Genomic DNA, 14,834 nt, shown 5'->3' with positions numbered 1-14,834 from the left:
ACAATGGAGCTTAGATAAATTGTGTGAAAATTTACCTTCGAGTACGTATACTATGCTGCCGACGTCTCCTTCCTTGATGATGATGCTTTCGGCTTTGTACTCCTCCGGGTACATGCAGTCGACAATCTCCTTGATTTGCGTTATCTCCAAGTTCTTCATGAAATCATTATCTAAGATCGCTGCCTTGATGAGTTCACGAGAACTGAAACGAAACGCTCGTGTTAATTAAAATCCACTTGTTGCAACCTGTGCGCCCTGGTGGGCGGATTGTTTTTATGTTTTATTTATGGAACGATGACACGCATGTGTCTAGCTAGTATTTGCAAGCGCACTTTTGATGTGATCTTGATTTATAGAGCATAATCTACTTGAATTAAAATTGCCGCAGAGGATCGCAAAAAATGAAATTAAATTAAATTACGCCTCGTTTCGTCATTCCCTCACGATTAACATGTGACAGAAACAATTACCATCAAAAACATCGTTGCCGCCCCGATTCGAACTCGGATGATGCATCGCTTAATTTAAATATTCAAAAGCGAAATAATAAATGAAAAAAACAATTTAAAACTGGTGCAATTTATCAAGCGAGGCGGTTAGCGAAAACTTCATAATTGATGGTGTGCAAGTGATCGATCGGCCCGTTAAAACAGCAAACAGCCCGAAATAGTTTCGGAATAAATATTTTCAGACGATCAATAAAACAACGACGGCTTTCTGTACACAAATCGGGCTATTTTAAATTAAAGTGCACCAAATAATAATATTAAAAAAAAGTAACAAGTTCGTTTTCGAATTCTCGACGAGCGACCGATTAATGGATGTCTTGTCTGGGACCATAATTAATTCGCGATTAATTCGGTTTATGTCCTTTTATGTTGCGTGTTACATGCGAACGTGTTAATATTTATAAGCCGTTTTAATAGCTATTATGTTATTGAATCTAATTGGCGGCTGAACGTAACGGAATGATGTATAAGCGTGGCGTTTTATTGGCCCGGTAAAACGACGCTTGTTTATGTTTCGCCGATGACAAGCCAAAAACAATATTTAATCTTTTGATGTGTTGAAGTTTTGGGAGAAATGTGAGGATTTTATGCGAGCGAAGGTTTTATTAGATTAATATGCATCATATTTTCGGCCGCAATTTTTAGATGAAAGCCGTAATTCAATCGTATTTATTTTGGGCGTGCAATTTACGAAAATCTTTATTGAAACGTGCAAAAAATGTTGACGTGAATCATTTTCCAATTAACGGAATCGCAGGCGATAAATACGTTGACTTAAGTGGTTCGTATTTCCAGAAATTCGGCCGATTTAATTGGTAAGTAGCCGAACGTCGGTCGTGCCTCTTGCTTATCGGCCGAATTAATCTTCCAACTGGGATTTATAGCGCCCAACCTCCTCTAAATCACTTCTCGGAAATCGGACCGTGCAATTTTCGTTTACTTACGTCGCGGACTTGGCGATTTTCTGTATCTGCAAGTCGCCACCCTGATGGTTCAACGGTTCGGCACTGATGGCCTGCCGTTTGATTCTCGGTTCTGTCACCGGCAGGATTCTGGTGTTCTCCACTCCCGGCCCGGGCCAGAACTCGTCACCCAGGTTGATCTGCTTCGTTATGATCTTCTGTGTGATCGGCTTAACGACCTGTCTGAACTTGTCGATCTCGTTCTGCAGATGTTTGATGAGCGCATCCTTGTCGTCCAGCTGACGTTCGAGCGCGTGTATGCGATCATCTTTCAGCTTCAGCTCGCGATTCTTGTCGTCGAGAAGCGTCCGCAGGCCGGCGATCGAGTCCGGTTCGCCTGGCATCTCTTTCGATTCGTTCTTGGGACGGTGGAGCAGCTTGGTGATGAAGTTGCAGCAACTCATTGATGATGTTCACAGAGACGCCATCCTAACGAGCAAAATGGTTTGTGACCGCGGTTCGATTTGATTCGGCAATACTTTCGGCATGTTTACAACGAATCCGTCAGACAAATTGGTGCAATTAGTGGAAACGGGAAAAAAATGTCGAGTCAAATTGGAACGTGCACGATTGAAATAAAACGGCCTTGATTGCCGGTTGTGCAATTACGATCCGTGTTTGGCAGTTAAGGCTCACAATTAAGAGAATTGTTGCATTTAACAATATCCGCAGGATGTTGGAGGAGTCGTATATCTTGGCCGGTACGATACAAGCTGCGCCCATTATTGGTCCAGATCGGTTGACCATTAAGCCGGCTTGTAAAGGCCCCCAAGAACAACGGGGCAAAGTGGATTAATGGCGGCTCTAATAACGATAAATCGCCGCACGTCATATCAACGACGCGGTGTTTACTTTTACCTCGCCGTAATTTGTATCGCTGATTTACATGCCACCGGTTCGATCTAATTACTGTCGAACGACATTTGAATTAATCTCGATGGGAAATCTTAATAAATGTGTAATTGGAGTAATGCTACTGTCAATGGTGAAGTATTATCAATGCCCCCCACTTTGTTTGATTCGGTGTTTTAATCTTTTTCCTTCTAGGTAAGTATTCATTTTAAACATATGAATATGAATCAATACTAATTATTTTTTTATTTTAAATAAAGTTAAGGAAAAAAATTGTATCATTTAACTTACTTACAATAGAATTGAATTTGTTAATGATGTACATTTTTTGACTTTATTCTTAATTAATTTATAACAATTTCGTATAATTTGAAATTTTAATTTTCTAAAGCAACAAATTTCATCCAATTTACCGAATTTATTACATAAATTTGAAACAAAATGATATAGAATAGTTTTTATTTTGAATAATAATTACAAATTATCACTATTCTCAATAACTATAAGCATTTTATTTATTTTCAATTTAGCAGATTTGTATTTTAATGTATTTTTAATGTATTGTAGATTTGAACAAAAACATTTAAATTAGAATAATTATTGTGAATTATGTAAGAAAAACAACAGAAAAAATTTTACTTAATTACAACCAAATTGTATTTTTCAAGTTAGAACATTCAATGATGAGACTATATAACTATTTATTTTAATTTCATGTTTTAATCTTCAAATTTTATTCATTCTAGGAGACTTATGTGAATTTTTAAGAAAATACTTTTATCCCACATTAAACTGAACCAACACACGTTTTAAAATAGAATTTTTATTTCGAATATTTGAAAAATATATAAATAATTTTAATTATTTACAGTCAAACCTATATTAATTAAATATATTTTTAATGTCACTCATAGTAGTGACTGCTCAGTTTGTTTCCATTTTTTAGATTTCTTATTTGATATTTTAAATACAAATTTGTTTTAAAAGTTGGAAAACTTGAATTAAACCTTTATAAAATTACATCTAAATTGCATTAATTATAATTGCATTATTTAAGCACATTTAGATTAGTTTCATGTTTGAAAACAGGTAAATATGAACCAAATGCAGTTTATATTTCAAATACTGTGACGGAAACGTAAATAATGTTACTTTAGACTTCAAAATTGTTATATCTCTCAATGGTGATGTGTTATCTGATTTGAATTTCATTCACTAAAGAAGATTTTTAAGTATTATTAAAATACAACAAATTTAAATAAAAGCTTTTTAAAATAGATTATTTATTTTGAATAATATAAGAAGAAAAACATGAATTATTTTGCTTAATTACAACCAAACAGCATTATTCATTATAGATATTTTTTTAAATATGATGAATACTATTAAAGTACAGTAGTACCATTTCAGTTTAGTGACAAGTTTCTAAAACTTTAAAATTAAATTTAATAAATGTATGAATTATATTCTTAAATAATTTAGAATTTGTAATTTTGGGACAAACTGTTTTAAAAAAGTGATTTTATATCTCAGAATAATCTTAGAAAAAAAACACGACTCAATTTACTTAATTAGAAACATATAGAATAAATTATCTGTACATATTTTGTTAATGCTACGACTGTCAATGGTGAAGTATTATCAACAACCATTTTGGGTAGTTACACACTATAATCTTCCAAAACAACAAATTTCATTCAATTGAGGAAATTTGTTATTTAAATTTTTAAGTGTTGGTTTTAAAACATGTAAATTTGAACCAAAACGTTCCGGAATAAGAGTTTATCTTGAATAATGTGTAAAGAGAAACGCAACACGACCTACAACGTACATTTCGGCATAAAAGTGACCTAGGCTCGTGCAAAAACAATCGAACACACTTTCAAAAAACAATTTAGATCACATATTAGATAAAATTCTAAGAAAACATTAATAACTTTCTTGTCAATGGGAGGTATTTATGATCGAACAATAAATGCGGAGGTGGCAACCATCAATCTTCGCCCTGGAAACGAGATGAAGGATTCGGAGCGACCGTGCAATTTAAATGACCGACGACGAAGAAAAGAAATAAGAAGAAGAAAGGGATTGAAATGTTAATTTTTGCATATTTTAATTGGGTCGGCACGTACATTTTTAAAGGTGTATCTTGCGTCGCTCAACTGACAACGACGAATTTATTTGCACGCGTTGATTAATGGCTTGTGAAAAACTGTAACTTAGATCGGTTAAACGATAATTAAATAGTTAACAAATCGCGAAAGATTTACGACGCCCGTAATTCAATTGACACATTTATGCACGATCCGAGTGTGGATTAAATCTAGTCTTGGAACAAATTTAATATGCTCGTGTGTACAAGAGAACAATAAAGTTTTGTGCAACGTACAGGTGTACTAAAATACTAAAAGAAAAAACACTTGCATAATTGGGTTAATGATTTTCGTCGTGCACAAAAATTATTACAATTTAATTGTTTCTAGTTGAGGTCGCGGTGACGATAAACTAATTAAATTATTAATTTATCCGTAAGGTCGCGTGTAATTTGATGTTTTCATTCGTGTTTCGGGTTTTGTTCCAAGGTCTACGTTTCTGGGAATCGAAACCGATCCAATTAATTTGCCCCCGTGCCGAAGAAGAAACGGCGGCATCGCTTTGATCTCACCCGGATGAAAATTACATTTCGTATGCGCGTGTCGTTTTATTAATATTCGCAATTCGTGCCTGCACATTGTATGGTAAGTGTGTTTGTTGTTGTTTCGCACGAGAAAATGACGATGCTAAAGGAACGGAACAAGTGTGAAGTGTTTCGTTCCCGCATCTGCGATTTAATTGTCGAACACACAAACAAAAGCAATGTGATTTATGGGTTTAAATTTAGTACGAGTCACCAGTTACAAGCGAATTAATGTACTGATGAGTTTCCCGCACATCGGCTGCGCCATAAAATTCAATCGGCCGTTAGTGCCATTTTTTTCCCTTCGCAATCGTTAGCGTTAATTAAGTGCCGGCCGATGAAGAAATTATCCGCGACGATTAATACTTTTCCATCTTTCGATGGTGGAAAACCGCACCGACACGAAACGGTGTGACTTTCACAAGCCACACCCGTTACGAATTTATGACGGTTATGATGGCCGGCCTCTGGTACCATTGTTGCCCGGTAATTGGACGAATATGGGCCCATTCAAACGTTTTTTTTTTACATCTGTAATTGAGCCATAAATATTTTTGTTTGCGTTGCCGTATAATTGGATGGGACCTGTTCATTATGTATGGGAATTGTCGGTGTTTAAACCGTTTATTTGTGGGTTTAAAATTTTAATAATCTTCAATGCGAATTACCAATGTTTCGTGTCACATGTGTGTGACCGACTGCGTTTCGTATCGTCTTGACGGTTCTCTGCGTCAACGTTCTGTACATTGTTGACCTCATCAATCGGATCAATCGCATCTTAAAAAAACACACCAGTCGACGGAGACATTAAATTAAACACGATTTATTTCAATAGCTGTTACAGCAAACGAGTTTATAACGCCGTGATGTAAATCCGACGGCATGACCGAGAAGCTGTGTGTAACTAAAGCCTTATCGCATTATATTAAATACTGATCGAGCAACATATCTGTATTAATTTATTACGATTTACGCGGCGAAGATTTCCAATTAAATCATTCCCTCCAATCATCATTATAGCTTTGAATTCTTTAGTGTTTATAATAATGATGATGTTAATAATTAATAAGTCCGTGATGGTAACATTAATTAAACAAGCAATTTTTACGTTGCATAATTTCCCCCCGGTTTTTACAATGCAAATTGCGCATAATCGTCTTTTGCGGAAATTGTTAGATAATGTTGTTTTTGTTACGAAGGGAATCTAATACCAGGCGATATAAAATGTTAAAACGTTTAATTCGAACGGCGTCCGTGGAACACGACCAAAACCAAAAAAAAAAAACATGCCGAAAATATTGTCGGGCGATGAAATCGACAAAACTTTTCTCAAAAAGAAAAAAAAAAAAAATCGACCACAATCACAAACCACCGTGTAGCAAAATCGCACCTGTTGCCGAAACACCCGAAACAACCCGGCCGAGAAACGGTGGCGAAACACGAAGTTAACTGTGAGGTAAAAAAAATATTGAAGAAACACGCACCAAATCGATTTTATGTTAGAACGCGACGACGGTTTACATGGAACTAAAACGGCGACGAGCGCGCGAGCCAAAAGCTCCGGCGCGCTACTCGACCCAGAGCGAAGTCGCACAGACAAAACTTTTTGGTGATTCCCGATGCGAAATGGCTGGAACGTCGCAAAAGCGCCCCCCAAAAAGTCGAGGAAAAATAAAAACGATGAATAATTCAAAAGGCGCGACCTTGATGTGTTATTTTCGGCGTGTTTGTTTTGATTGACGGGCCGCGGGTTCAATTAAAAATACACCGGGCGAGAGAGATTATTCGATGCGGTCGTCGGATTTTCGGTTTCGCATTAGGGGCCCGCACCACTAGCTGTCGAAAACACGTCCGATCGACCGCACCACTTGGCGTTGACCAAATGCATTCAATTTTTTGAATGTTTGGAAATCGAACTAATTTCGATCTTGTAAATGATAATGAAATCTTATTTCCAAGCGCAGATTGAAGAAAAATTACACCTATGAAAGAAATTCGAATACATTCTTTTAGGTATTTTAGTAATAGGTTGGGTGCCATAAAATTGTATTAAGGAAGTAAAAGTTAATTAAGAATCATAAAAATATATATGTAATATATAAAGTCTCAACACATTTAGCAAATATAATATTAATATTAATATGCATTTAAACTACAATCAAAATTCTGTAAAATAAAGTTTTCATAACTCGAATGTCTTGATAATTCTAAATGAATAGTTAGGACTAAATTCGATAAATTGATAAGGTAGGAGTTTCTAAGAAAGTTATTAACTGATGAATTTTAAAAATTTCTGTATTTAACTTTGAAATTATAGAAAAATATTAACTTTAAGCAACAATTTGATAATTTTATGTGGTGGTCCTATTAGTCTCTCTAAATGAGAATTAGGAACGTTGTTAAATGTTCGATGGACTGGATGGGTTCAGCTATTGCATTTAAGTGATAATTTATAACAGCTTACAAATTTTGGAAAAATCTTCGAAAGGACTTTGAAATTAAACTAAAATATTAACATAAAATAGTAGTTTATTAATTCTATAGGGACCCATTTTATTAGTTTCTAAATAATTTGATGTAAAAATGATCAAATTTTTATAGAGGGTCCCTAATAACCTTGTTAACTGTTAAATGGATTTTTCTGTAATATAAGTTTATATTTTTTGCAACAATATTTAAAAGGATTTTGAAATTAACACAAAATAGCAATTTGTCAATCTTATAGATTGGTTAAATTAGTCTCTCTAAATCCTGATGTAAAAATAACTTATCGAACTTTTGGACCTCTGAAGATGCTAGCCACTCGTGCTAGCTAAACGTCAGGAAATAATTCCAACAAACGTCAATCTATAAATCCGAACAAATATAGAAATGGAAATAATGTTCACGAAAGCCTTAACCTTTATATTAACGTTCTGTTCGATGGATTTTATGACTTTCTGCAGTCATGTACTGTATTTAATTAATAATTTAAAATGATTGTATATTTTTAAATATATGAGAAGACATTGAAATTAAACAAAAATGATAGCACAAAATAACAATTTGTTTAATTTCATAGGGTGGTCATGTTAGTCTCCAAAAGCTGAAGTTGACACTGTATTTAACTGATAATTTAAACACCAAAATGATAGTTTATATCTTTGAAAGAACTTGAAATTAAACAAAAATAATAACATAAAATAATAATTTGCCAGATTTATGACTGATCATATTATTCCCCCTTACTGTTGATGTAAAAAAAGGTAAAATTTGCATAAAAATCTCTTACTTTTGATTCTCAGTTTATCAACTTCTCTTTTAGTTAACTCTTTTCCTGATAAATAATAGTTCGTATTATTACAGTTCGACTTTATTTACAATATGCATACAAGGTATGTTCCAAAGTAAATAGAACTGACTGATTGTCAATAATTGAATCAAGAGTCTGATATACTTTGTTAAGAAATTCAAAGAAGAAAAAAAACTTCCCTTATAACATTGTAACTAGTAACGTCACATCAATATGATCGAGAGACCAACAGCCAAAGTGTTGAGTGCAACCTGTTAGATGAATGAAACTACAATCCATTTTCATAATTCAAAAAAGAATATATAATATAAATATTTTTTTACTAATCAAAAAAGTATTTGTCCACAACTTTGTAATGAAGATTTTTCTCCTTTTTTGCCTCCTTTTGGATTGTCTTTGTACCGATGTTTCAGACTTCATACTGTTATTCAAACGCAAAAAATCCACTTTTTGTGGATCAATATCATTAAATTTTAATTGGAAAGGATGTGCTAAATCATCATAATATCATCCTATTCCAAATCCTATTTGAGTTGTTTAATATCCTTAAAATAAAATAAAAAAATACAAGTAATAGTATACAATACCATTTCCAATTAAACACTGGCCGAATATTGAAAAAAGAAATTTTGAAATCAGTATCAATGAACATTTAAAAAATAAAGATTCAAACTTCGGCAATCATATCATTGAATAAAAGGCTACATTCAACGAAGGTGATGAAATTGTTTGCTATAAGAGGCATACAAAATTGGTTGTATGTGTGTGTAAGCTTTAATGAACAAATAAATTTATTTTATACATCAATAATCCATTTTAAGAAGTGGAGGGTTGAATGTTATTTGTGTATTCTATAAGTCCAATCTTAATTTTAAGCCATGCTTTTTCAGTGTTATTATTTTATAGCAAATTTTCAACCTTTGTTTAGTGAATAATCCAAAACTAATAAATTATTTCTTGCTTAAATTCAGTAATTTATCGTAGATGGTGACCTAAAAACGGTTCAAATAATGTAAAGTAATTGCAGGGTGCTTTGTGAAGCTTGTGTAATCAACAGTTATCACTATTAAATAGTGATAATAAAGTTGAAAAAGTTTCAACACGTTGAAGAGCCGTGCGGTGTCAAATTATTAGTTGTTGGCCATTGTTGATTCAACCTGCCTGACAGTGCGCGAGCCATATTAAGTGCCTTTTTATGATCCGCCTTCGATTTTGTATTATTACCTAAAGCGGGATTGTTTTAACTGAAAGTGGCAGTTAAAAATTTTATTGACTCGTTTCATAAAACGATCGTAAAACTATTTTTATTCCGCACATGCAAATTACGGTCGCTTACGGACTTACGGGCAAAATAGTTAAGCGTGCGTTTGGACGTGATCCTTTTGTACGGACCGTTTTCGCGATATCGCACCGGAACGTTTTGTTAAACAGGTTTCACGGATTGTTTTTCCATTTCGTCTTCAATTAATTACGCTCACACCTCGACGGTTTTACTACGTACATGTTGGTTTACAAACGCAAAACGCCTGTTGCATGAGACCGGGCGATAAACAACACAACAACATGATGAAACTACTACCGAACGAAATAACAATATCAATAAACACCGCTACCGCTTTTAAAAAAAATTTCGCTATTTTAGGTTGTCGCAATTAATTAATCATTAATTTCGTGGCCTAAAGCTACGAAAACACACAAACATTTTAGGACAGAAAAAAGAAGGTTGTGTTATGAAAGTTTTTTTTTTTGCAATTAAAATGGTGATTAACATCGTTACATCATTTTATACAACACACAGCAATCGGATTTATTGCGAAACGTCAAATCGAGAAGAGCTTTGTATTCAATGCGGAGGTTTTAATTGTTATAACAAGAATTAATTACATGATTTACATGGGGAAATATAATTACATGTGTGCCAAATAATTACATACTTTTGTAGCACGCCAATCTAAATTTATTCAACTTAACCACATCTGTTTTTTTAACAGATTTTAATGTTTAATACTAATTTTATTTAAGAATATAAATCATTAAAGACAACAGCTGTACATAAAACTTGACAATTTCCACCATTGAGAAGTAACGTTTTAATAGTAGTAATTTTAAAAAATAGCAGGAATATCCGAACACTGATCATCAGTCCAAAAAAATCAGCAAGACGCAGACAAAAATTTCACCACAATAAAAAAAAAGCCAACAAAAATCTTTCAATTTACCATCCGAATACTGTTTTTAAAACATCGAAAACATTCGTGATTCGGAGGCGTTCCGAATTAATTCGGCATCATTTTAAAGGTGCACAATTTCGGGGAGGTCCCGCCAAATTAACGTCGTCCATTTACCAACACGCAAAACACGAAAATATCCTTCGAATTCAATTAGGACAAAACGCCTCGGGTGACCATTACATTTTTTTTTACGATCGGACAATAAAAAAATATATGGGAGGTTTTTAAACAGAAATATATAAATTTCTTGAACTAGGTTACAGATATGGAAATACAACCACCTCGTTTCGGTCTTATCTCGACTATTTTCGAATACATTAGCGATTAAGGCAGTAAATTCAATAATTAATGGCGGTTAAAAATTGTAAATTCATTCACCGTAATCTTATATAAATAACGATGATCGCTGGAAGAATTATGGATAATAGCTTAATCTTTTTATGGATGTGACAAAAAGGAGGATGGCGCACCTTAAAACCACTAATTAACAACCCGAATTTTATGCGTTTTCAGGTTGCAAATTCCACCGTTTAAATCCGTACAAGAGATTAAATGAAATCCAATTAACCATCATACGAATACCAACTAAAACGCATGCCGTGCAACCCAATTAACAAAACTATAAAACAGATTTTCGTTAGGAAAAAAATCATTTGCATTTTGAACAACTCAATTTGTTATTGATTAGTGTGAAGCTTGTCGACATGTCCGGTAATTAATCACGTCCGACTTGGTGACAAGCGTGATTAATATTGGATCAGATCGATTTTTCGTAATTTGAATCGTTTAGAATACGATTTGGTTAATGATGTGTACACAGAAAACTGACGTGAATGTGTTTTTACAACAACCTTTGATGTTTTAACAAGATTCCAATGGCGTCGCACTCAAATCGATTCAAACAGATTCTTATCCGAAACAAACGAAAACGCGTGTTAGTAACGTGTACGAGACAAATTAAAGTAAATAAATTAATAAAGATAGATAATAACAACTTGATTGATGCAAGTTCGTGTGCGTCATTAATAATGCCACTGTATGAATGGCCGTAATTACTGTACGCTTTTGTGAGACCCGACCGTAATCATCGCTTTTTTTTTCGTCGCACACCGGGAGTCTATTTATTGGGAGATGATTCAGGAGAGATCGTTCAATTATGTTGGAACACCGAAATTATTAACGTCTGTGACGATCATTTTTTGGTTGATTCGAGGAATCGTTCCAAGGTTGTGGCGAATCACAATCGAAAGGCAATAGAAAAGAGATCATGGCGAATTCGGTGTCTGACATTTTGGCTTTCGTTCTACAACTTAATTATTTGGGCGGCGCTTTTAACCCACTTATCATTTTTCTCTCTCTCTTTTGGTTACGTATATGTTAATTAGCAAAACAATAAATAACGTTGGAGGTGCGGAGATTTTTACGATTTCTTAGGCTCGAGGTTGCAGTTTCTTTCATCTTTTAATCGTTCTAAAAATACAATATTATCAAGTAAATTGTCCGGGTTCTATTTATATTTTAAATAGTCGCGATTGGATAATTGGAGAGGCGTACGTGGACCGAAATAGAACGATGCGTCTAATTCATGCCAATCAGCGTGGTAATTTGTCCGACAACCATTCCGAGAACGCTTTTGAACATTTTCGTCCGTCGAGGAGTAAAAACACTATCCAAGAGTGACAATGAGTTGAAATGTGTCAGTGCCAAACGTTCCTTTATAAAATTTCTTCGTCGTGGCCTTTTTTCTAAACATCATCAGAAACGATTGGAGTCGGGCTGTCAGAATACGCGAGCAATAATCATAACGTATCGGATAAAACGGGCAGGAGAGAAAACGGTTTAAAATTCCGTATTCGTATCGATAACGGGGCCAGGGCTTGTGCAAATTAGCCGGCGACTGAGGTCGCCGACAATTGCCCGCACTTGCGATATTGGTTCGACTGATCAGCCAATCGCCAACCGGGCACCCACCGACATCAAATGTCACAGGTTCAACAAAAACTACTCTTTTCGACGCTCCGTTTCCACGTGCATCTAGCTCTTCGCAACCAAAAATAAAGCCACTCTTGTAATTATATACACTCTAATTGGTTAATAACAGTTGCGTTGAAATCTATTATTCCTTTGGGACTAAACTTACGCTGTCTAGCGATACAGTTGCTCGAAAACAAGCCAACTTAAGAGTTGAATTATTTACCTTTCAGGAATAACAGTGCGACCCGTTCTGAACTAATGATTGAAGCAACTTCTACAATTAATTGTCAAATTTCGCGAATAAATTGTCATAATCAAATTATGACACAATTATAGAAAAAATAAACTGATTCAAGCATCTACATAATCTTTATTGAATGAAAATTGTTAAAAATCGATAAGAGCAATCGGGTATGTTAAAAATTGGGGGCCGGCTCATCCGCTCTTGAACAGGAGTATAGCGACTTGTCCAAGATAGAAGTAGATGAAGTGACGTGTCTCGTGAGTGACGTACGAGCCGAAGTTTCTACCTACGATGCAGTGCCAGGTCGGGTTGTATTTTTTGTCGAACTCCTTCTTGACGTACGCCGCGATATCCTTTTCGATGTTGAACTTCTCGATCGCCTGGGTGGCGCAGTCGACCGCGTCCTGCTGCATGTCCTCACTCATGTCCGCATTCTTGATCACTGCCTTACGGTCCGTCATTTTCGGTTACTGGTGATTTACTTGGTGATTATTTACTTTCAGATGCACGCAGGATTTGGGAGCTAAAGTTGTTCTGGCTGTACTTGGATATTTGTGATTTTGTTGTGGAAACAGATGTCGGTTTATTAAACGTCGGTTTGACGACGCGTTCGTTTGTCTGCAGACGCTCCCTTTGTTTTTACACGCGCATTTTTTTTATACTTTCAAATGACATTTCGACGAATTTCAAGATAATAAATATTTTTTTTTTTGCAATTTTTGTATAATCTAATACTAGGTAATAGCTATAATCACATTTTTTTTTAAATTGGTTAAAAATTTCCAATGGAAAAGTAAAACTTGAGTGCAATAATATAATAATATATAGACCAAACATCTTTCTTTCTTGTTATTTATCCTCCCGAATCCAATTTACTTAAATTTTCTACTTGAAGTGGTTTGAAAAAATGTGTAATTTTCTAGTCGTATCCCTTTTGAAATACTTTAAATAATACCTGACATAACTGAAAAATTTTGTCGAATCAAACATTCAACACACACAATTTTTTGCTAACAGTAAATAAATTTTTGTACAAATTTAAACTATGTTATGTATGTTTATTTATTGCAGTATCAATTTAAATTTTGGTTAGATAACTTCGTTTTACTTTTATCATTTATTATATTTACATAATCATTGTGTATAACTATGTATAAACCAAACTGAAAACTTTGTCCCATTAGTTTAGATAATTTTTCACTGAAAAACATGGTTTAGAAGAAATTAATTGATTAGAAAACGATTCAACAACAAAAAATCTTGTTTAAAAAAACACTTCGTTGTTTTAAATCATGTAATTGCCCGATATAATTTTCATTAATAGCTACACAACTTCGTTATCTTGAAAACACGTCGTTTAATTAATGTTTCGCACGTTAGTGGTTGGCCGCAAACGATTTGTCTAATGCCAACGCCTTAAATAGTCCGATCATTTAGATTTATGTTGTTATATTAATTATCAATCGCGTTGAAATAGACCTGACGAATAGGCAACCCAGATTACACGGCGAAATTGTACATTTGATATCTGGTTTTTGTCTAGTTTTGCGACGTAAACCGGTTGTAATCATATTTTATTCATAAGACATCCATTATAAATATTATACGTAGATATTTATACCTGCAATGATTTATTTAGCAGATTCAATATTAATTACCGCCATCAATTATAAACAGTTCTTTAATCAGAATAAAATTGATGCGAAAATAGTTGTTGAAACCACAATTACTGGTGGGTTGCCAAAACCGAAAACAGTTCAGGTGTCAAGGTTTATTTTCTGACAATTTTTTTTGTCGAAATTTTCTCGCTTCCGTATGTAAAAATACTCCTGAATTATTTTCGTGAGCGGATTGTGTAAATCACCGGTAACAGGTGTGTAATTGTTTAATTGAACGCCGCGATTTATCTTAATTGATAATTCGCTACGATAACATTCCAGCGATTTCGGTTTATTAAATGCGAACGAACAAACAACGGAACATGATTAATGCAATCGCGTAATGTTCTAGATTTAATTAATCATAAGTTTATTAGGAATGTTTGCGGAATAACAAACGACGACGTTTTGCGATTACTGCGTGCGATTATTCAC

General features: G+C 34.2%; 2 protein-coding genes across 5 annotated transcripts in view; both read right to left on the bottom strand.

Moving 5' to 3' along the window:
• LOC109603865 (cGMP-dependent protein kinase, isozyme 2 forms cD4/T1/T3A/T3B) overlaps positions 1-14,834 on the bottom strand; it is a 48,618-nt gene that overhangs the window by 24,522 nt on the left and 9,262 nt on the right. For 2 of the 4 annotated variants that reach the window (XM_049962001.1, XM_020020377.2), the window contains exon 3: positions 36-202. In XM_049962001.1, the coding sequence (XP_049817958.1) occupies positions 36-202 (167 nt within the window). Of the gene's footprint in view, positions 1-35; positions 203-1,453; positions 1,909-6,390; positions 6,464-14,834 lie in introns of those variants that run through there. The other 2 variants (XM_049961999.1, XM_049962000.1) reach the window with 2 other exon arrangements.
• On the bottom strand, positions 12,848-13,351 carry LOC109603875 (dynein light chain 1, cytoplasmic-like). The gene has a single exon (XM_020020384.2). The coding sequence runs from the start codon at positions 13,200-13,202 to the stop codon at positions 12,933-12,935; it is 270 nt and encodes an 89-aa protein (XP_019875943.1). The 5' UTR covers positions 13,203-13,351; the 3' UTR covers positions 12,848-12,932.

The sequence above is a fragment of the Aethina tumida genome, chromosome 1 (assembly GCF_024364675.1).
Source record: "Aethina tumida isolate Nest 87 chromosome 1, icAetTumi1.1, whole genome shotgun sequence".
Lineage (NCBI taxonomy): Eukaryota > Metazoa > Arthropoda > Insecta > Coleoptera > Nitidulidae > Aethina > Aethina tumida.
The sequence above is the reverse complement of the archived record's forward strand: the minus strand, read 5'-3'. Positions and strand labels throughout refer to the sequence as shown.